This window comes from Nicotiana tabacum, chromosome 24 (assembly GCF_000715075.1).
Source record: "Nicotiana tabacum cultivar K326 chromosome 24, ASM71507v2, whole genome shotgun sequence".
In the NCBI taxonomy this organism is placed as follows: Eukaryota; Viridiplantae; Streptophyta; class Magnoliopsida; order Solanales; family Solanaceae; genus Nicotiana; species Nicotiana tabacum.
Genome location: NC_134103.1, coordinates 610,585 through 633,099, shown reverse-complemented (window position 1 = coordinate 633,099; position 22,515 = coordinate 610,585). Strand labels below are relative to the sequence as shown.

The window sequence follows — 22,515 nt, the reverse complement described above, 5'->3', positions numbered from 1 at the left end:
TAGCAATACTCGCCATAATTAACGTTATCTTTTTGGCATTTTGGATAAAATTTATTATTATGTCTAATTTTTTCGTGTGTTTATAAACATGATGTCTAATCAAATTGTTTGTGTCTTTCTTTTTTTGGTACAACTTATGTAAAAAAATAACTTTATAACAAAATGGAATTATGTATCTTTTTTTTCTTTTTATTTGAGAAAATACCAAATTGTTCAGAAGGGTAATATGCAGCAATACCTTTCATTTTCTTGAAATGCTGAATCAAAAAACGCAAGCGGGGGAAGTCTTGTACACCAAAACTCTGTGATGGACACGCATACATAGAAGACTTGAGAATTGAATGTTCATATATCTTACAACAAACTAGCACTACGTCCCTACTGTTACCTACTTTACAAAGCAAACCCAAAAAGTGATCAACAAGATCCTTTTCCCCTTTGTTCAACCTTAATCGATTTTGCCATCAGGGTTTTACAATATCATCCACGAAAATCGAATTTGAAGCCTTGAAAAAATTGTGTCTTTATATTTTTCCGCAGGGAAAAAAAATTTGCATCTTGAAAGGTGCAAATTAAGTTCTGGTGTTATGGATGATGATGTGGTGCAGCGAGTATTTCAAGAAGGGGGCCGCGATTACTACCAACAGCAGCCTTCCACTTCCTCGTCTTCCCCTTCCATTCTTCAATCCCTTCCTCTTCATGTGGTATACTTTTTCCTCCCTTTTCCTCTTTTCATTTCCATGCTGATAAGCTTGGACCCATGGAATCAAATGAGTAAAATGTGCAGAAGGGTGTCCATGTATATAAAATTATGGAAATTCTTTGCTAGTTTAGAGCTGTATAGTTTCCAATTTGTTGATTCTTCCATTTTAATTCAGTATATTTTGGTATTCGAAAATCATGAATATAAAGGAGATATTTTCCACTTGAATACCGCAGTTTGAAGTGGAGCTTGGCGTAACTGTAAAGTTGCTGCTATGTGACAAGGAGGTAAGACTGCGTACAATAGACCCTTGTGGTCCGGCCCTTCCCCAAACCCCGCGTATAGCGGGAGCTTAGTGCACCGGGCTGCCTTTTTTGGATACCGCAGTTTGGAATTTGTGGTATGTGTGTCTCAATGACATAGAAATGGTTCTCTTTTTGCAATTTTGCAGTCCTTTGATCATGGCTATTACTTGTTGGTAAAATCTGTTCAAGAACTTCGTTCTAAGAAAGAGGGTGTTGTAACTGTTGGCATTGGTGGCCCAAGCGGATCAGGTAAAACGAGGTAAGCTTCATTTACAGTCCTCTGTTTGCATGCCATTGAGAATGGTAAATTCTGAGTGGAGCTTTTTCTATTACTAATTAGCTACTTTGCTTGGCTTATGTGAATTCATTTGTTTCTGAAGCTTGGCAGAGAAAGTAGCATCTGTGATTGGTTGTATTGTTGTGTCGATGGAGAATTATCGCACTGGAGTGGATGATGGAAATGATATGGATTTAATAGACTTTGATCTTCTCGTCAAGAATCTTGAGGTACAGTGTTTTTTTCGTTTTCCATCTTTATCTATTAAAGTTGAATTTAACTGATGTAGTATTAAATGTATTAAAGCTCTTTGGTCTGAGGTCCAAAAATAGTTTTACTTTTTTTTTGTGGTTTAGGATGGTAGAATTTTTGTTAAAGTCAGCTCTCTGTACATTTCAGTGCCAACAGCCTTGGAGTATGTTAGTCTCCTCAAGAAATTGTTCAATTGGCCTAATAATGTTAGAACAGTATTATCTCTTTAAATCTGTGTTTTGGTCCTTTATCTGCTCACTTAAGTTCGTTTCCTGTTTGGGTAGGACCTGATAAAAGGTCGTGATACATTTATCCCAGTGTTTGATTTCCAAGGACGAAGACGCATTGGTACTAAAGCAATAAAAAGTAGCTCATCAGGAGTGGTGAGAATGCTTACTATTTGTTTCCCATGGTCCTTTTTATATCTATGTTTTAATGATCATCGTTTCGATAGGTAATAGTTGATGGTGCTTATGCTTTGCATGCAAGACTACGGTCTTTGCTAGATATACGGGTTGCTGTGGTAAAATTTCTATTTTTCACACTTCAATCTGTTTAACCATGGTGCGATTACTTCTATGTGACTCATACAACTATAGTATACTTTGTGCCTGTCACTTAGGTTGGTGGGGTTCACTTCAGTCTTCTTTCTAAAGTTCAGTACGATATAGGAGAATCTTGCCCGCTGGATTCCCTAATCGACAGTATTTTCCCTCTGTTCAGGAAGCATATTGAACCAGACCTTCATCATGCTCAGGTAAAATTTGAAGTCTCCCATTCTAATTTGTCTTCCTAAATCTTACTCTTGATTCCCTATATTTATGCAGATCAGAATTAACAACAGTTTTGTGTCATCATTTAGAGAGCCAATCTACAAGCTCAAGTGCAAAAGTGAGGTTTGTAAGATTCAGCACTAATTTCTAAATATTACTCCATGGAATTTAATAGTATGAGTTTTTACTTTCATGTGATAGATTGTCTAGTCCACACTACCTTAATATGAAATGTCATGTTGGCATGATTGTTGACATTTGTGCATTTAGCGTTGCTGGTCCTGAAACAATTGCAATTTCTAACATGAAGCAGGTGTTAGATGCTAGTTTTATCCTCTCCAGTGATAATACTACTTTTACTTGAGCTGATTTGTGCTTTTTACCTGGGATGTGCGCAGGTTTTTTTGAGTAGATTATACATTTGATCATTCTCAGATATGTGTTCAGTTAATAGGCTTCTTCCTGAGAATAAATAGCTTTTTTGCTACATATGGCCTTTTAGAACTTTTATAGTCACTTGTTAAATGTATAACCTATCCAACTTAGGGGATTAATCTTACAACTCAGGAGGCAGAGTTTTGTTTGTATAATAAACCCCCAGTTTGGGAGAACACTATCTCCAAAATAAAGGTTTGTGCTGCTTAGAATCATTCAGCGACCTGTACTTTAACATGAACAAGTGTATCCTTGTTTGATGGTGTAATCCAAGAAAGGTTCCTGTTTAAATTGTTTCTACTTGTCATGGTTCTTCAGAGTACTCTACCTTTATATATTGGCGGTGTTATTTGTATAAGAAACATAAGTCTGGCTCTGAATTGAATTCCCTTAATGCAGCAATTAGAAGATGAACATGCATCTCATGTATTCCATGGAAAGGAAGCACAAGTCGACAAGTGAGTTCTAGACTCTAGGTCTTCCTAGCACTGTGGCATTGTTGCCATAGCAAATTCTGTCAACTATTCCTTCCATTGTGCTTGTAGTTTTCTTTCTAAGTGATGGTCATAGCTGACTTTCTGGAGCTTTGTTCATAGTTTTATTGAGATGTACCTGAGACCTCCATCTGCCAGTGAAGAAGCACGCATTAATGATTGGATTAAGGTGCGTCAATCGGGTATCAGATACTATCTCTCTTTGGGTGATCAACGGATTGTTGACAAAAATTTCATAATTCGGCCCAAAGCTGAATTTGAGGTAACTGGTCTCTTTTGATATTCAATAAGTGAACTATTTCTCAATTTTAAACTAGTTTAGTTATACAAATCATCTATATTGGTTATGCTCTATCTAGATATAATTGAATTGAGTTGTGAACATGTAAGACTGTTTTTTATTTTTTATTATGGGATTTTTGGCTACATAAAATAAAGAAATCATAGATTACATGAACTAAAGGAACTTTAGACTAAGGATAATCACCGAAATTCCTAATATTGCGCGATCCTCTGTATCAATATTTCTTACCGAAGTTTAGACTGATGATCTAGGTTCATTAGTCGCGTTAATATTTCATACCGTTGTTTCTTAGCGTAATTCTCTGTGAGTGACCTAAAAGCATATGTCACTCGTTTTCCTCTTACCATATTTTAAATTTTTGTAGGTTGGACGGATGACCCTGGGTGGATTGCTGGCTTTGGGATACAATGTAGTAGTAAGTTACAAAAGGGCATCAACATCAGTTATTGAGGGCAGCTTCTCAAATTCGTTGGAAACGATCGACACTCTTGGCGAGACATATCTGGTTTTGCGGGGAATAAATCGGAAAGTATGTATTATTTTTATCTTGTTCTCTCAAGCTCTTGCTTCTAGGATGGTTAACCCATTGTATTCTTCTTCTTTGTATTCACGCTATCTTCTATGTCATTTTTCATCTTGTTAATTCTGGACAATGGCATGAAGTCTGTATCAAAAGATTATTTTATAACCTATTGCAATTTGTGCTAGTCTATCTGGTTCCATGTTTATTTGGTGACATCTCTTTTTTGTAGATGGTTGGAGCTGAAGCATCGAGGATGGGTATTAATGGACCTTGGATTACTAAATCATATCTAGAGATGATTCTGGAGAGGAAAGGTTGTCTCTTGGATGTAGTTTTCATTGTTATTTTGATTCTTCCACTGGTTTGAGCAGTCATTGATTTATCAGTTGAAATTTTAATTGTTTGAACTCTTGGTCAGTTATAGTAATGAATCCAGCTTTACTGCTGAGAGAGTGAAATCTGAGTCCACAGTGCTTATGAATGTATAAAAGATTTTTGAGTTTGATTATGGTGGTTAAGCTATTGATTTTAAAAAATATGTTATAGATAGGGCTTTCTTAGTTTTGGGTTCTGGCTAGCTTTCATTTGCAATGACAAATTGACAAGCTACATATGTCCATTTTTTTTAAGGGAGTATCTTAGGAAAGTAATGGTGGGTAAGGGAATGCCACCTTCTAATCTTTTGACTATTGCATGCTTATGGTCGCATCAAGAGCTCTTTGATATTTACTTCATAAGATGGAATGATTTTTAGAACCCTACCTTTTTCAACCAGAGAAACTGAGAAAGTTAGTGGCATGACTTTTGTTGGGAAGGAGGGGGTGATGACATGTATTCTCTACTATCCCTTGGCAAGTCTTTCCAGCGGTAGAAAATTTATATTTCTCTCAGGGAGGGAGGGGATGGTTAGTAGCACAAGAGAAAATGGTGAAAAAGGAGAATTCATTGCGGCAATTGGCTAGTAGAAGCAAATTCTGAGTAGCTAGCATTCCTGATATTATCACAGGCTACAATATCATGGATAGGGCTAATGCGTGTTGCTCAATTATCGTTCCTCGGATCCACAAAATTAAAACATGGGAAAAATTCACCTTGATAGGTTCTTCACTAACTTTACGATGACTGTGAGACGCTTGCACAAAATTCATGTTGATGTGACTTCTACAATCAGATATTCGTGTTCTGATAAAATTATTTTTCACTCGCAGGTGTACCACGTCTGAATACACCACCGTTGTCTAATCCGCCTAATGCTGTTTTAGCTAGCAACCAAGAGAGGCTGATCACAGCTCCAAAGCCGCTTCGTGTTAGTTCAAACTTGGTCAACCGGCTAGAAGATTTATCTCAGCCTTGGACGCGTTCCCCCACAAAGTCCAAAATGGAACCTGTCTTAGCAACATGGCATTTTCTCTCACTGGATCCAGCACTTGCTCATGGCTCTGTTACAGGTATGTTTGTCTTACTGGGAACAAGCAGTGATCTACATGTCATCAATTGTCCATTTGTTTCAATTCCGCTCATAAAACAGCAACAGATCCTACTTCTTCCAGGGATGTCCTGCAGCTTGCTCCTATGCCTGATTCATATGATTTGGACAGAGGATTACTTCTTTCTGTTCAAGCAATCCAGGTTCATATTATGTGATAGGCCATTTTTATATTTTCTTCGAAATCTGAGAATCTGCTCATTCTTGTCACAAACAGAAACTTAGTTTCATTACTTTTTTTTTGGCAGGCTTTACTGGAGAACAAGGGTCTTCCAGTTATAGTTGGAATTGGTACAATGCAACAAATTTCTCTCTCCTCCCCCTCCCCCAAAATATGTACTGAAATTCATCTTATCTGAAGTAACCTTGATCTTTAATTATCAAAAACTGTTGCAACTAAGAAATTTTGCTTTAAGGACTAAGGATGTTATGCAGTTCAAAAATACTTGTTAGTGATACTTTTTTGATAACCTACTTGTTAATGATACTTAATAGGGGGGAAAAACCGCCGTTACCCCTATACAGCTTTTGGAACTTCCGTTTTACCTCCCTATGCATCCCTATGGTTGAAGAATAGGTTAGTTTACTTCTAAAAATCATGTGGTATATCTGTCTGACCAATCACATGCATGTTGCAATTTTTTTTCCTCTAACACCTCATTGAAAATGTCTCGTATGCCCTTAATTCTTATGTATAGCAACTCCATACATGAAATTTGACTATGATGGTAATTGGTTCCTGCTTATTCCTAGTAACTATAGTTTTTGCTATAATGCAAATGGATCCTTTGGTTAAGAATAAATGTTGAGAGATGATATTTTCAGTCCTAATAGTCATTAGGTATCTTAAATTAAACAAAAATCAAGATATTTGTAAATTGATTAGCATCTTATTTAACCCCCCTTTTCCCACTTTTTGTTGCCACGATAGGAGGTCCGAGCGGATCTGGAAAAACGAGTTTGGCTCGTAAGATGGCAAATATTGTTGGCTGCGAAGTTGTTTCCCTTGAAAGCTATTACAAGTCTGAACATGTAAAGGACTTTAAATATGATGATTTTAGCTCTCTTGATCTCGGTTTGCTGTCAAAGGTACAAAATCATCCTTTCTTCTCTTCTGCTCTGTACTCTTTTCTTGAAACTGCAGCCTCGTTTGTTTTGGAAGGTAAATAAGTTACCAGCAGAGTCCTTTTTTCTTTTCTCCTTTTTCCCCAGGAAAGTCCATCAAATAGATTGATTAACTGTGTTAGGAAATTCAAGTCTTAGCTTTTTGCTCTGGGAAATGTCATGTGGATGCTAACTATTTACGCGGAATAAGAGAAAAAAGGAGAGAGATAGTTTACCTGAACGCTTATTTCATTGTTATACACCTTTTAGAGTTTGGAATTGAATCACATACTTATCATAGGGATATACTGTATGTTTTTTTTTTTTTGATAAGGTAAATTGTATTAATCAAAAAAGGGAGAAAAAACTCCCTTATACAAGTGGTATACCAAAAAGTAGAGAATTTACATCAGAACATGATTCTCTACAAAAGACTCCCAATCTTCTACACAAGTAGGGGCTATATGGGTGCACCAAAAAGCGATCGAAGATAAAAGACTATTCTTAAGATGTGAAAAAGGAGACTCAATCCCCTAAAAAACTCTCCTATTTCTCTCTCCCCAAACTGTCCACATGAGAGTTAACGGGGCGAACTTTCACGCCTTTTGGTTGCTTCTTCTACGGAAACCGGCCCAGCTATATAGCATTTCCTTTACAGTGTTTGGCATCACCCATTGAACACCAAAAAGATTCAGGATTGCCCTCCATAAACCCGAGGACACAGGGCAATGCAACAAAAGATGATCAACTTCTTCCCCTGAGCTTTTACACATGTAGCACCAACTAACAAGTGTAATGCCTCTCTTTCGTAGATTTTCAGCTGTCAAGATCACCCCCTCGCCGCTAGCCATGCAAAAAAGCACACCTTCGTGGGCGCCTTAGGAATCCAGATCGAGGAGTATGGAAAAGTAGCCTCCTCTATCACCAACATACTCTGGTAAAAGGACTTTACGGTGAACAAACCATTGCCACGCAACCCCCATCTCCAAGAATCGCAAGATGGATAGGGCCTTGCGAATCTGTTAGACCATCCATTCCTTCTGGTTTGAAACTCTGAAGACGTGGGGGAAAAAGACCCTCAGAGTATCCTCTCCACACCTTGTGATTCCAAAAGCTGATTCTCCTTCCATCTCCCACCCTGTAAGTGATGTTGCCATAGAAAGCTTCCCAGTTCTTCATGATGCTCCTCCACATGCCACACCCGAACGGTGCTGTGATTGCCTTGGTCCTCCAACCCCCTCACGTGGAATCGTATTTTTCTACTATTGACCTCCCTCCATAAAGCATGCTCTTCTACCCCGAATCTCCACAGCCACTTCCCCAGTAAAGCTCTGTTGAATACCCTAAGATCTTTTACTCCAAGCCCGCCCTTCTTTGGGGAAGTGGCTGTCTGCCAATTCACTAGATGAAACTTTCTAGTTTCATCCGCCGCATCCCAAAGAAAATTCCTTTGAAGCTGCTCCGGTTTTTTTGTGATGCTCACAGGAGCTTGCAACAGGGACAAGTAATGGGTAGAGATACTCGACAAAGTGCTTTTGATAAGCACTTCCTTACCGCCTTTTGACAAGTATCGTTTCTGCCAGCCTGCTAATCTTTTTTCAACCCTTTCAATGACTGGATTCCAAACCGTAGTATCCTTATGCAAAGCGCCCAATGGTAGACCCAGGTAAGTAGTGGGAAGAGAGTCCAACTTACATATGAGAACATTAGACAAAGCATCAATGTTAGCGACCTCACCCACCGGGAAAATCTCACACTTGCCGAGGTTGATTTTGAGTCGTGATACTATCTGAAACCACTGCAGGACCTGCTTCAGGCAGGTCAACTGGTTTATATCGGCATCACAGAAAACCAGGGTGTCATCCGCAAAAAGCAAATGAGAGACTCTTCGGGCACTAAGCGCCCCGATTGGAGCTGAGAATCCTCTCAAGAAACTTCCACCCGCCGCACGATCCATCATTTTACTCAGAGCACCCATCACTAGAATGAATAGCATGGGGGATAGGGAGTCATCTTGCCTGAGACCCCTGGAGCTGCCAAAGAAACCACACGGGATACCATTAACCAGGACAGAGAATCTGACTGAGGAAATGCAGAACTTAATCCATCCCCTCCATCTTTCCCCAAACCCCATCCGCATCATAATGAAATCCAGGAACTCCCAATTGACATGGTCGAAAGCCTTCTCAAGGTCGAACTTGCACAGTAAGCCGGGTTCTCTATTTTTCCTTTTGGAGTCTACAAGTTCATTTGCTACCAAAGCAGCATCCAGGATCTGTCCACCTTCCACAAACGCATTCTGGGAGGACGAAACAGACACGTCAAGAACCTTCTTGAGTCTGTTGGAGAGCACTTTAGAAATAATCTTGTAAATGCTTCCCACGAGACTGATAGGCCTGTAGTCTCTGATACAAGATGCGCCTTCTTTCTTAGGTACAATAGTAATAAAAGAAGCATTGATACTTCTCTCGAAAACACCATTCACGTGGAAGTATTTAATGGCTTCCATCATCTCCCCCTTAATGGTGTCTCAACAGAGCTGGAAGAAGGCCAAGGAGAAACCATCAGGCCTGGGGGGCTTATCACCAGCACAACTCGACACAGCCTCGTGCACCTCCTCCTCCTCGAAAGCCCTTTCTAGCCACTCACTGTCTCCCTCCCCTATGTTGTTGAACTCTATTCCCCCCAAAGTAGGCCTCCAACTAACTTCCTCTTTGTCTAAGTTCTCATAAAACCCCACTATCGCCCCTTTTACCTCCTTCTCTCCCTCAATCCTCACCCCGTCCACAATTAAGGACTCTATGAAGTTTCTCCTTCGATTTGCGACCGCAACCCTGTGGAAAAATTTGGTATTCGAATCCCCCTCCTTTAACCAGAGCGCCCTCGATTTTTGCCGCCAACTAGTCTCCTGAGCTATTGCTAACTCGATTATTTCTCTCTTAACCTCCCCCAATCTCGTTTTCTCCGATTCATCTAACTCACTCACCCCTTCCCCTCTCTAATTCCCCGAATTCATGCATAAGCTCCCTCATTTTGATCTCTACCCTCCCAAAGACCTCCTTATTCCACCTAATAATATCTCCCTTGAGCAATTTGAATTTCTTCGACAGACGGAATGAAGGCGACCCTGATACCCCGTAGCTTGTCCACCATTCTTTCACTTTGTCACAAAATCCTGGCACTTTCAACCACATGTTCTCGAATCGGAAGGGAGCACACCCCCCTCCCTCTGCATCCATCTAGCAAGATAGGCAAATGATCCGAAGTCAGCTTAGGTAAAGGAATCTGCAGCACATTCGGCACCAGCTCATCCCAAGAGGGCGATATCAGAAATCTATCAAGTCTAGACCTTGAGTTGGAATCCTCCGCCCTGGCCCAAGTAAACCTTTCCCCTGACAGAGGAAGATCAATGAGAAAGTGATTATTGATGAATTTAGAAAACAACTCCATGGCCCTCGAAATCAGACTACACCCTAATCTCTTCTCTGGGAATCTAATAGTGTTAAAGTCTCCCCCTAGAACCCATGGAATGTCCCATTCCCCCATAATGTTGGCCAGTTCCTCCCAGAAAGGCACCTTAGACCCTTCCCCTACCGGTCCGTACACTCCCCCAAATCCCCACTCCACCCCACTCACCCTATCTTTGACGAGACCTTTCCCCTACCGGTCCGTACACTCCCCCAAATCCCCACTCCACCCCACTCATCCTATCTTTGACGAGAGCCGCTAAAGAAAAAACTCTCTTCTTAATCTCCTTTACCTCCAAGCTTCTATCATCCCACATAAATAGAATGCCCATGCCCCTGACACTTCCCGCTGCTGTGACCCAGTCATATTTCATCCAACTACCTCCCCAGACACTTCTCATGATCGCATCCGACAAAACTTCCATTTTGGTCTCCTAAAAACAAACTAGGTTGGCACCCCACTCTCTAACTCCTACTTTGATGGATGACCCTTTTGTTTGGGTCATTCATCCCCCTCACGTTCCATGAAAGAATCTTAACTTCCATAAGTAACAATAGCCCCCTTTTCCCCATCCCCCCTAGCCGGGGTCCCTTTCTCCCTGTCACATACCCGACCCCTTCTCTGATACACCACTACATCCACTAAGTTATTTTGCTTAACACCTTTACCCAACTCCCTCCCTGCACCTTCATAAAAAGACTATTGCTCAATCTCCCTCAACAGTTCTAGCACCCTATCTTCCTTCCCTTCAAAAGAAACATCTAAGAACTTCCCAAAGTTTAATAGTTTATCCTCCATCCAGAACGACATATCCCCTTCTCCAATCCGTGACAAAATTGGACAGGCGTCTTCTGTATGTACCCTTTCCTTGCCCCTACCGGAGGAATACAAGACCATAGCATTGCTAGCAAAAGGAACTTTAGGTGCCGGGAAGATCTCATCGTTTCCTTGAGAGGCACCAACCTCTGAAATTAATGCCTCTATGCTATAGAAATGACCAGAAATGCCAGAAGGGTATCAGGATGGAACCCTTGGCGGCATATTAACTGGTATTACTGGCCCGCCACTGACATCAATTGGGGCAGGCGCAACAATCTCCCGAGAAGAGGGAGGAGCTTGTATTGTAACCTCAGCACAGCTAAGCATAGGGGGAGATGAAGCTGGGTTCATTAGAGGCGGGAGGCTGTGGAATAACACCACCAGCTTTAGCCGATGCTGCCCCTGGAGCAGCGGCCCAAGAGGGGCGCAGGTCACTAGAACTTGGTGAAGAAATACCACTGTGTGAAGCACCATTGGCAGAAGAAGAAGGAGTGACTACTCCCGTATGCTTAGGAGCCTTATCAGACGCAGCTTTATATAATCTGGGCCCCTTGGGATCAATTCTAATAGAATTGGGAAAAGTTGCTGGGCCTGTGTGGAGGCCCAGGCTTGTACTTGCTGAAATCTTGCCTGGCCCTATGATAGTTAAAAGATGACCGGCCCATTCTGCCTTTCCAGCCCGCATCACTAACCCAGGGGCATTCACGTCTTTTCCTCCCGATAAAGTTTTGTCTTCTTCTCCCAAATTCAAACCCCCCGTCTCTTCTTGATCTAACGTCTGATTCCGGCTTAGTCCACTGATCCGGTGAGTCCTCCCCTCCCTGCAGAGACTGATTTCCCCTCCCCTTCCTTCTATTTGACCTTCCCTTTTCTTCCACCACTACCACATGCATAAATATAGGGCGAAATTCAGGGCTCAACCAAACCCTGTAACTCATGTAGCCATCTTCCACCACAATGGAGACAGGGATTCTGCCCCCTTTCCTCACCACAATCCTCACTCGCGAGAGATCGTGTAGGCTGCTAGTTACATCAATAAACCCCCACAGATTTTCCCAATTTTCTTGAATAGGTCAAGACACCAAAGATACACCGGGAGACCCATCATGTTGATCACCAAAGTTTCGCCGGGGAAACGAGGGTCGTGACACCCATCGTGCTCCACCCATCTGTCTAGCTTTAAGAAGTTCCCATCAAACCACATGTTTCCTCTGACAAGAATTTCTGAAGCTTGAGACTCGTCGACAAATCAAAAGAGATATTGTGTGTCCCCCAGTTGCAATATTTTCACTCCGTCCTTGACGTTCCATACCTCTGCTGTCTAGTTCCTAACAGCCTCTGGAGAACCAATCCATTTGGAGAAAGACCCAATCAGACGAGATTCCAAGAAACCCTTCTTGTGCCTGAGGGTGTGCTCCCAAGACAGCGAGAAGTGCGGCTCCTGCCCTACGTCGAGCTTTCGATGGCATCTTCCCTCAAGTTCTAGGGCTGGCCAAGAGGCAGCTTTGATAAAAGACATGTTTTCCAGCTTTCTAGATTCTAGAGAAAAGTAGGAGCTTCTCACTCTAGAGTCCATCATATCTAAATTCGGCTTTCCCAAAATACTATCCGTATCTCTGGTGCTGCATGATGTCGTAAAATTCATAGAATGCCGCCTAAATCTGAAGATTTTCGCCGGAAAATAGGAGAAATCTTCTGATTTAGGAGGAACTGGGATGGGAAGGCTCGGAAAAGCCTCGCGAAGAGGCTGTCTGAAGAAGAAGTAGTGAGGTCTGGTCGGAGAAAGCCTCACCCGTCGCCGGAAAACAGTAAAAGTCGTCGGAATTTGGATATTTTTGGACTGGAAGGCTCGGAACAGCCTCGCGATGAGGCTGTCTGAAGGGAAAAAAGTGAGATCTGGCCGGAATCTACCTCACGCGCCGGCGCGTGGCTGAGAGGTCGCCGGAACTGGGCCGCGCGTGAGGGCACGTGGGTGGTCGTACGCCGGAGGTTCTAGCTGGGTTTTGGTCGCGATAGGCTTGTCTCTGGGAGGGTGGTGGTACAATCCTAGGATTCATGAAGGATAATTGTCTCGGGGTAAGTGCCTGAGAGCATTTTACTGTAAATCATTGTCCATTTTGGGAGAGCATCTTCTAATTATTTCATTTCAGTCTTTACTTTCCTCTTATATCTCACTTCAGAACAAGTGGGATTTCCAATCCAGGTAGGATTAGGGGATCTGTACCGTAGAAAATCCTTGTGTGGCTGCTCAGTTAATTTTATTAAACTAGTTATAGAAGTAAACAGAAAACAACTCTTTCATCTGCCATTAAGTTGATCATTATATTGGTAGAAGTGGTTTACGGTGCTACACATTGATTTTTCGTGGTGATCATTTGGTTGGGAAACTTCAGCTTTCTTATCCACTCTGATATTTCTCTTTCCCATATGCTAATGAAGAGAATGGATGACCTTTAAATCCTCTACTATATGCTTTTAAGGGGGATTTGTTAGGGGATCCGGATTCATAGTTGTCTTAGTTACAAAGATATCTTTCTTACTTTTTTTTCCAGTTTATGAGAGTTTTATTTGGTATGCAGAAGTTCGTTAAAATCAAGACTTTCATTTGGTTGTCTTTGTGATAGACCCAATACCTAAGGCCAAATTTAGTTTCTCAGCAAGACCTACTTTCTACTGTCTCTGAGATTCTCTTCTGCACTGAGATCGTCTAGTCCTTTCAGGAAGCTTGTGATTTGTTATTCACTTTATAGAATCCTTTGCAGGTTCTAGTTATATTGGAAAAAAATGTTTTACTTATTTAAAAAAAGAAATGATAAGAGCAGATACCACACTTGATCTTAGTCAAAAGGCCAAAATTGTATTACTTTCAAAAAAGAGCCTAACATTTTGTTAAGATGAGTGCGCCTCAGCTATGGTATGTATGTAACTTGAGCATAAAGCAAGAACTGTCAATTTACTCTTTGGCGTAAACCTATGAGTCTATTGCAGTATCTGACAGATCTGCATCTATATTGGAAGTCTTACTTTTGGGGCAATAACTTTGTACTACTTGTATTTGGCATAACTTGCTGTATGCCTTTCCTTCTGATAATAACTTTGGACTACTACTTGTATTTGGCATAACTTGTGCTATTCCTGTATGCCTTTCCTTCCCCGGCCATGTTTCTCTGTTCCTGAATCTGTTTGTCATTTGTAGAATATCAGTGACATCAGAAATTGCCGAAGAACGAAAGCACCTATCTTTGACCTTGAATCAGGCGCTCGTAGTGGCTTCAAGGAGCTTGAAGTTTCTGAAGAATGTGGAGTGGTATGATTAACCCCCCCCCACAAACACACACACACACACAAAAAAGAAAAAAAGAAAGTAAAAGCCACGAAAAAGGTAAGTCTTTGCACGATCTAAATAAGAAAAGAGACGATGTATGTTGAATTAGGTAAGTAAAGTGAAGACAAAATTGATTTCCTTCTAAAAGTTGTGAAGTTTATTGTTGGTATAGCTCTTGCTTTTTGCTGTTTAATCTTCTACAGTAATCAGAGAAGCTGAGTAAGGTTTGGTTTTTTTGGCTAGGTCATTTTTGAAGGTGTTTATGCTTTGCATCCTGACATCAGAAAATCACTGGATTTGTGGATTGCTGTTGTAAGTATGATGATGTTATACATGATTATCTTGAATTTGCTTCACTTTGTTTGTGAAAGTATTTAGGTAAGAAATTTATCACCAATGATTTTATTGCCTGTTTTGGAACAGGTTGGAGGTGTGCATTCACATCTTCTTTCCCGAGTTCAAAGAGACAAAAGTAGAGTTGGCTGCTTTATGTCCCAAAATGAAATTATGACAACTGTGTTTCCAATGTTCCAGCAGTACATTGAACCACATCTTGTTCATGCACATGTTAGTCTATTCTGGAAATATTTTTACTTTTCGTATTTCCTATATAATTTTCACTAGGTAGTTCAAATTTAGCAATAAATTGGGCTTTAGAATTTAGCGATCTTCTAAATCAAGCAGAATTTGCTACTAGAAATTGTAAGTAATTGTTGTCATCTCTTAGTAATGTTTATTTTGCATGGCTAGTATGTGGAAGTTTGTGTAATTACTTAATGATGCAAACCGCTTGATATTTTGTAACAAGTAGCGGTGCATGAGACAAGCTTTGTACAATATTGTGTAAATCAAAACTGCTTTTGACATAAAGTGGCAATAGAAATCCATTACTAAAATTGCAGTCATGGTAAAATCTTGGTTTATTTAATCATCAGGGACTCCCAAGCACACGAGTTTTCTACAAATAAAAATAGAATCTGTTATTAGTAAATTGCTAGTAATATTTATGGTGGTTTGGGATGGAGGAGAATGCACTTTGGAGGAGGTTGGTAGCGGAAAAGTATGGTATTATGGAAGGGGGATGGAGGACTAGAAATATCACAACACTGTCTAGATCATATTTCTTTCAGGGTTGCGGATGGACGCGGGCGGGGTTAGTTTTTGGGCACATGAGTGAAGCCTTTCCTAACATATATAGAGTATCTAGCCAAAGAGAGATGACAGTCCAACAAATCCGTAAGTCTCACGAGGAGGGGGGAGGTTCATTGGGATTTGAGATTCAGGAGGAACCTTCTTCCATCACTTGGTTGAGATATTGTAAGGTGTATGGAGATGGCGAGAGAGTAGACACGGATTATTCACTGTTAAATCTTAGTATTAGAGGTTATTAGGGAGAGAGGAATGTATCTTCCCTCGTTACTCTGTTTAGATTTCCAGGGCACCAAGAAAGGTTTGTTTCTTCGCGTGATTGGCAGCAAGGGGAGTGATTTTGATAGCGGAAAATTCGAGAATGAGGAGGATCACCTATGTTGGTGTTTCATGTGCAAAAGTTCGGGCGAAGATGTAGATCATCTCTCATTGCATTGTCAAATAGCTAATTGGTTATGGAGGCTGGTCCTTAATTTGTTTGGTATGCAATAGGTGATGCCGGGCACAATAAAGGAGGCGTTGTATAGTTGGGCTCATAGAAGGGGAAGAAGTCCAAGGGCATGGAATATTTCCCCCTTACAATCATGTGAGTTGTTTGGAATGAGAGAAATGGGAGAGCATTTGAAGGAGTGGAACAAGATTTTGTAAAATTGCAAAATAGTCTTTTGTTTCTAGTTTCTTTTTGGTGTACCCATGGAGTCCTGTATAGAAGATTGGGTCTCTTTTGTTGAGAACCATATTTTGATGTAGGCTCTCTTCTTTTTGGTCTATGTGCTTGTGTACGGGGTTTCCCCCAATTGTTAATAAAATTATTTACCTTATTAAAGACCTTTTTGATACCATTCTGCAGCTAAAAATCAGGAACGACTTTGATCCTGTGCTCTCTCCTGAGAGTTCATTGTTTGTGCTGAAAAGCAATAAACAGGTCAGTTGCTTCCATTATTCTACTATGTAGGACGCAAAACGAGTCTTTTGCTTTTGTTGCTTTAACTAGAAAACTGTTTACAGGTGGCATATCAAGATATCTTGAGAATTCTTGACCCTACCAAGATATGTAGTTCTGTCCAGAATTTTATTGATATATACTTGCGGCTTCCTGGAATACCTGCCAATGGCCAGTTAACTGAGAGTGATTGCATTAGAGTCAGAATATGTGAAGGAAGATTTGCATTGCTAATACGCGAGGTGTGTGATTTGACATGCATACAAATGTATTTATCAAAGGACATGCTCTACCGTTCCTTTTTTTGAAACTTTTGTGCAAATGCTCGACCATAGTGGCTTATATTTTCTACTGCTACATCTGAAGCCTATAAGAGAAGGAAATTATATTATTCAGCCGAAAGTGGACTTCGATATCAGCATTAGTACTGTTGCCGGCCTCCTTAATCTTGGGTACGTGAAGTATTTGACAATGGAGCTGGTTTTTATTAGGCCATTTCTTGCATCATCCATCCTTTTATTTCCACGCTTCATAATTTCATTTACTTTCGGCAGATAATGTGTATGATTCTGTTGTATCAATAATTCATGCCATTCAATTGCATTAGAAATTTTTCTTGTGTATACTCTGCTGTCTATTGCATGCTTGGCCTGCCTTGTATGAAATTGATCTCAAAGTTCGTGAAATAGACTAAAGGATGTACAACTGAAAATTTTTGTATGAGAACAAACATTTCCTCTTCTATGTAGATTCTGTAAATCCTTCTGAATTTGACATGTCTTGGATAGTTGATTGCTGTATTGCATGTTGAGTTTGTTTTCTTGTTATAAACAAGTAATGGTTATGAAAGGATAAAATGAAAGAAAGGGTTGCGGGGAGATTAGACAATATCTGGTACTTATAAAAGTTGAACACCTGCAGAGTTTAATTCTCAGCAAAGACAAAAAACACTAGGTGGTTTCTTCTCATCTCCCTAAGTTTTGGTGGACAGAGTTACCCGGTACCTGTGTTGGTGGTAGCTAGCAGGTACCCCGGTGGAATAGCGAGGTGCACGCAAGCTAGCCCGATCCTACTGTTATCAAGGAAAGAAAAGAAAAAAGAAGTTGAATGCCTGCTAGTGAAAGCAACAACCAGAATGGCTAGTCTTTACATAATAGAAAGACTATGGCGAGTTTTTACATAATAGAAAGATTATGTTTGATGTCCCAGAATGGGTAGTTCAGATGGTTTTCATTGAAGAGGAGGAAGAGAGAATGCAGGGGGGTGGAAGGGATGAGTCATTCTGGGGCTACCAACAACTTTAATGGAGAAGATGAGGGAAGCACCAGCAAGATGATGGTTGTAAAGGCCAAAATGGGTGGGGAAGTTCTTTAGAAGTCTGGCTTGGTTAAATGCATTTGTATGGACAAAATAAGATTCAGAAGCCAAGTACAACATATTCGACTGATATATGTTGCAGAAAATACCAAGTCTTTTCGTTTGATGGGTTTAACTTTTTCCCTTAGTTGATTTTTGGCTATGAAAGGACAATTGCTGGATGCAGCGCATTAATCTACCTTTTCCTCACTAATAGCTGGGCCAAGCTTTGTCCTAACATTTTTTCCTCTTTTGGTGATAAGTAAATAAAATATTTCTTTCCCACATAGGACGCAGTCTGAGGGCAACCTACTTACTTGATAACCCCTCAAAAAGGCAAAAAGAAAAAGCAAGAAAAAATGAGATACAGATAAAGGATAACAATCCCAGGCATGCTTTCCTCAAAATGACCCTAATGAAAAATACTGAATGTCTCTGTTATTGCTGCTTCTACGCTTTTTCTTTTCCATTTAACACTTTCTTATTCCATATTATATCCATCCTTTCTCATAAGTATTAGTAAACATAACGCTAATTCATATGTAACTTGACTAGTCATCTGCATTTATATCTTTTCTACGTTCTTTCCTTGTCAGTATATTTTGAATCAAATTCTTTATGCTTCATAATTTCTGATTTCAGGTATCAAGCAGTCGCGTATATTGAAGCTTCAGCTTATATCTACCAAGATGGGAAGGTACTCTCAGTTTTCTTGATACTTTTTTATCATACTGAGACACACGAAAGACTTGTCTACATTACTTGAATTGTAATCTATATCATCTGTGAGGAATAAGAGAAGAGGAATACAAGACACCTATTTCTAGGTGTTGTATAGAATTCATATCTTAAACCGACGAAAGACCGGCTTAATAATAACACTTAATGCTAACTCAACCATTATAACATACCAGCACTTTACTTCTAACTCGTCCCTTAAACTCAAAGTGGAGAGTCAACTTGAGTTTACTTATCCAGAAACAACAAATAAATTGTTGCTGGAATGGTTTATAGAAGGCATGTCGGAAGGTCATTGAAAAAGTTTTGATTCGCTAGAATCTCGCCAAAATTATGATAGATGGGATTTCGGCAGAAAAATTTTGGTCACTGAAAGAGAAAAATGGCTGGAAATATGAAATGTCGCGGAAAGTGGTATGCTGCCAATGCAACTGTCACCAGAGAAGAGGCACGATTAGTCATGGGTAAAAGGTACTGCTCATTTGGAATTGTCACAAATAATTGGCATGGTATTGTTAGAACGTTCATCGAAAAGAAGCACGGCTGCCACTGGAATGGTCACCCAAAAGAGATTTATTCCGGAAGAGCAGCCACCGAGATTTGCTCAATACTACTCCTTATTCAAAAAGAAATAAGAGTGGAGACACCAAACTGGTCACCATAAGGAGGAAAGACAGTACAATCAGAAGATGGAAACAAAGAGGACTTTCGGAGATTAGAAGAGAGGAAGAAAAAGATCTTGGTAGAATCAAAGAATTAACAGTAATTGAACAAGTGGAAGATTTCTGAGATTTATCACAAAAAGGACCTCTCAAGAAGGATTTCTTTAATAGGGGAATAGGAACAAATAGCTACACGGAAGAAATTTTGTTGGGGGCAGAAATCATGATGCTTGTGGTCAAGTGAAAGAGATAAAAAACACCGGATTTTTCCACCGACAGTACAACATCATTGTCAATTTGCTGGTAGAGAGGGAAGTAGCATATAGTATACAGTCATGATCCCTATTTGACTACTGATAGGAGGCTTTTCAGTTGCACTGCAGGTTTTCAGTAGTCTTCCTAGGTGTTGGTACGAATCTGTTTAACCTTTTATCGATGTGCTTTGGTTCTGATTCCTGATAATTTTTGTTTTCCTACTCATATGCTGCACTCTACCTCCTCCTCAATTATGCATTGCCTCTTATGTGACTTGGTTTCGGGGAAGTAAAGGGTTCTTCTTTTTAGATTCTTATAGAGGTTGATCATCTACAAGATGTACCTAGCCCTTACATACAAATTAAAGGGGTCAATAAAGAGGTTGTGGCAGCTGCTGGTTCAACACTCAAATTAGATGGTTCATATACGACCAAGGTTTTGACTTTCATCTTCTTTTTTCTTTCTGATTTGACATTACTATTACTATCAGAATTCTGTCTTACATCAGAAACAGTCCAAACCGATAGCTTACTTTTTTGAATTTCTTACAGAGTTATCTTCAAATAGTTTTAGAAAGGTTGCCTGCATTAGAGAAAAGTTCAAGTGGTATCCATTCTCAACAGGCAGCAAGGTTGCAAGAACTTGTGGAATACATACAATCTCAGGTAACCTTATTTGGTGGGCTGGCATACCTCAGTTTTGTAGTTTATCATTGATATATTGATATGAGATGAAGGTAGAAGGGAGCTTCGGGAACGCTGACGCTTGGTTTTGCATATACCGACATGATAATCTACTGCTCTATCTTTCCTGTTATAGTTTGATAACTAGATAGAAGTGGTTGAGGGCCAATATTTACTTCAATAATTTGTCTTTCAAGTTCCTCATTGTTCATGCGTTTGCTGAGAACATTTTTGTTCAACATGCTTTTAGTGTTATTTTTCAGTCTTACAACTGAAATCCGAGATTGGCACAAGATAGCATTTGATACAAATATAGGAAGCATATAAGATTTGGCTTAACCTTCAACCTGAAAACTTGATTAGGCTGTTCAATTAATGATGGTAAAGCCCACTGGTCGACTTGGACGGTAGTCTGGACATGGTTGTTTAAATTGCTTTTTTTAATTAAAGAAGAATGGTTGTTGAAATTGGTTTGCCCTAGAAATTCTGCTTATAGTTCTTTCTTCCTCCAAGCTTGAAGTTCTTCAAGGCTATCTATGAGGTTTTCATTTTCTTGTTTTCTTTTGTTTTATTTTTTTCTCTTTTTCCTTTAAAACTATATAAAGCTCCTTCTTGGTTAAAATTTTCTTTTTCTTCTAATATGGAAATAAACATTTTTGGTCAGAAGAAACACATTTTCCAACAAATGAGGAAAAGTGTTTTCCTTCACAACATCTCAACTCTTAATTTCATATCACTGCTCCTACCAATAAGTAGACATTATTATGGATTTTAATACTCAATTTTTTTCATCAAACACTACTGTTACCCTTTTTTTTTAAAAAAAAAAATCATCAAAACACTCTCCGGTTTGTTAAAGTTATCATCTATCTTTAATAGTATTTTCTTTGGAAATGTTTTCAACTATCAAACCAAACAGCAGAAAACATTTTCCAGAAAGTCATCTTCCAGAGAACATTTTTCAAAAAATATCTTCTGTCGTACCAGACGCATAAGATAATTGCAGGAGTACCAAGTTTTGACAGCGAAGGCCATATGGCTGACGGTGTCCAGTAAAGGAGTTTTTTTGCGTGCTTCCCATTAATTCATGAATCATGTATGCCTTCATGTGATACACCACCGATTTCCCTCAGCTACACATACTAGTTTGACATTATGGTATGCTTCTACAGTGTTATAGTATGTAGATTGAGCTCACTCACATACTACTTCGACGTTGTGGAATGTTGGTACACTGTTATAACATCCAGGTCGAGCTTACTGCATGATATCAAGTCTAATGGTTAGTCAGCCTCTTATTGATTAGTGTTTTGTGTATTGCAAGCAGGGAAGCAGTTCATCTTCAGAGTCCTCGCCCAGAAGAGAGATTTCACCATTGGATGGTGTAATTGAAGACATGCAGTCAAGAATTAAAAGGCTTGAACGATGGCAAATGATCAATACGGTATTTCCATTCCTCTCTTGTTTTCTTGACTGCCTCTCACCGTAAAAGTTTGAATTCTGGCTTAAATTCTTTCATGTATTCACAGGTTCTATGGACATTTTTTATGTCTGCTTTTGTTGGTTATTCACTCTACCAGAGGAAGAGGCAATAGAAGGGTTATAAAGTTGATTCAGCAAAGCTAATGCTTGACCATCAGTGACTGGCTCCTTTGAACAATCTCATAGCTTCCTGTGATCGTCACATTTTTATCGGGTGATTGATCTACTTCTAATTGACTTTCGATTTTATGCCCTGAAATGTATGATGTGTGGCTCCACATCTGTAAATACTAATCTGCAACTGCTCAAAGAAATGCGAGTCATCCGTAATCAATGTTGCAAAAGTTTTCTAATCAAAACTGAATATTTTTGTGTCCTTGCCAGTTGCCACTTCTCTGTGTGGTTTAATGTATGATTCCAGCTAACTCTTAGGGATTGTTTGGTAGGATGTATACATGTATTAGCTTTGGTATTATCAATCCCTTATTTGGTAGTGTTTTTCAACCTATGTATAACTATACCTATATTAGTTATACACCCTATTCAGGACTATTCTTATACATAGCAAACCATGGCATTAGCAATACCATGGTTTTCAATACATGGATAAAGCATGTATAAATGCAACTGCTCTTTCAAATCCTTTTCCAAAGAATGTGAAGGGTATTTTTGTAAACAAATAATTTTAAAAAATAATTATGCAATGCTTTTAATACGTCAAACCAAACAGTTAATAAGAAATAATTCCAGCATAACTAATCCCAACATTACTAATACACCTATTCAGTACTATTCTTATACACCCTATCAAACGTCCCCTTATAGTTTTAAAAGCTGAGGATCCATGCACTTCGTTTATTTATAAGGTAGAAATGCTGCTAATTAACTAGATAAAGTGGCTGTGATGGTCTGAATCAGTTCTACTGATAGAAGATTTCTCATGTTTCTAGCTGTTTTGGTTGGTCAAATGCTGTTTGCT

The 22,515-nt window shown here is 39.6% G+C and overlaps 1 protein-coding gene across 5 annotated transcripts; it reads left to right on the top strand.

Moving 5' to 3' along the window:
* Nucleotides 1-218: 218 nt before the first annotated feature.
* On the top strand, nt 219-21,912 carry LOC107814474 (uncharacterized). 5 transcript variants are annotated; one of them, XR_012706503.1, is made up of 27 exons: nt 234-704; nt 940-990; nt 1,155-1,267; nt 1,389-1,515; nt 1,822-1,920; nt 1,992-2,060; nt 2,160-2,294; nt 2,365-2,433; nt 3,145-3,203; nt 3,342-3,501; nt 3,908-4,072; nt 4,296-4,380; nt 5,275-5,514; nt 5,601-5,695; nt 5,801-5,843; nt 6,484-6,641; nt 14,140-14,250; nt 14,512-14,580; nt 14,692-14,835; nt 16,268-16,342; nt 16,426-16,602; nt 16,727-16,812; nt 18,359-18,413; nt 19,691-19,806; nt 19,923-20,036; nt 21,382-21,498; nt 21,584-21,912. XR_012706503.1 is itself a non-coding variant. In XM_016639897.2 (27 exons), exons 1-27 carry the CDS (start codon nt 588-590, stop codon nt 21,647-21,649), a joined length of 2,925 nt encoding a protein of 974 aa, XP_016495383.1. In that variant the 5' UTR covers nt 234-587; the 3' UTR covers nt 21,650-21,912. The 5 variants fall into 5 exon arrangements, 2 of the variants coding, with proteins under 2 accessions (XP_016495384.1, XP_016495383.1); XR_012706504.1 differs by having other exon boundaries at nt 18,359-19,525; nt 19,681-19,806; XM_016639897.2 differs by having other exon boundaries at nt 19,681-19,806.
* Nucleotides 21,913-22,515: the final 603 nt, after the last annotated feature.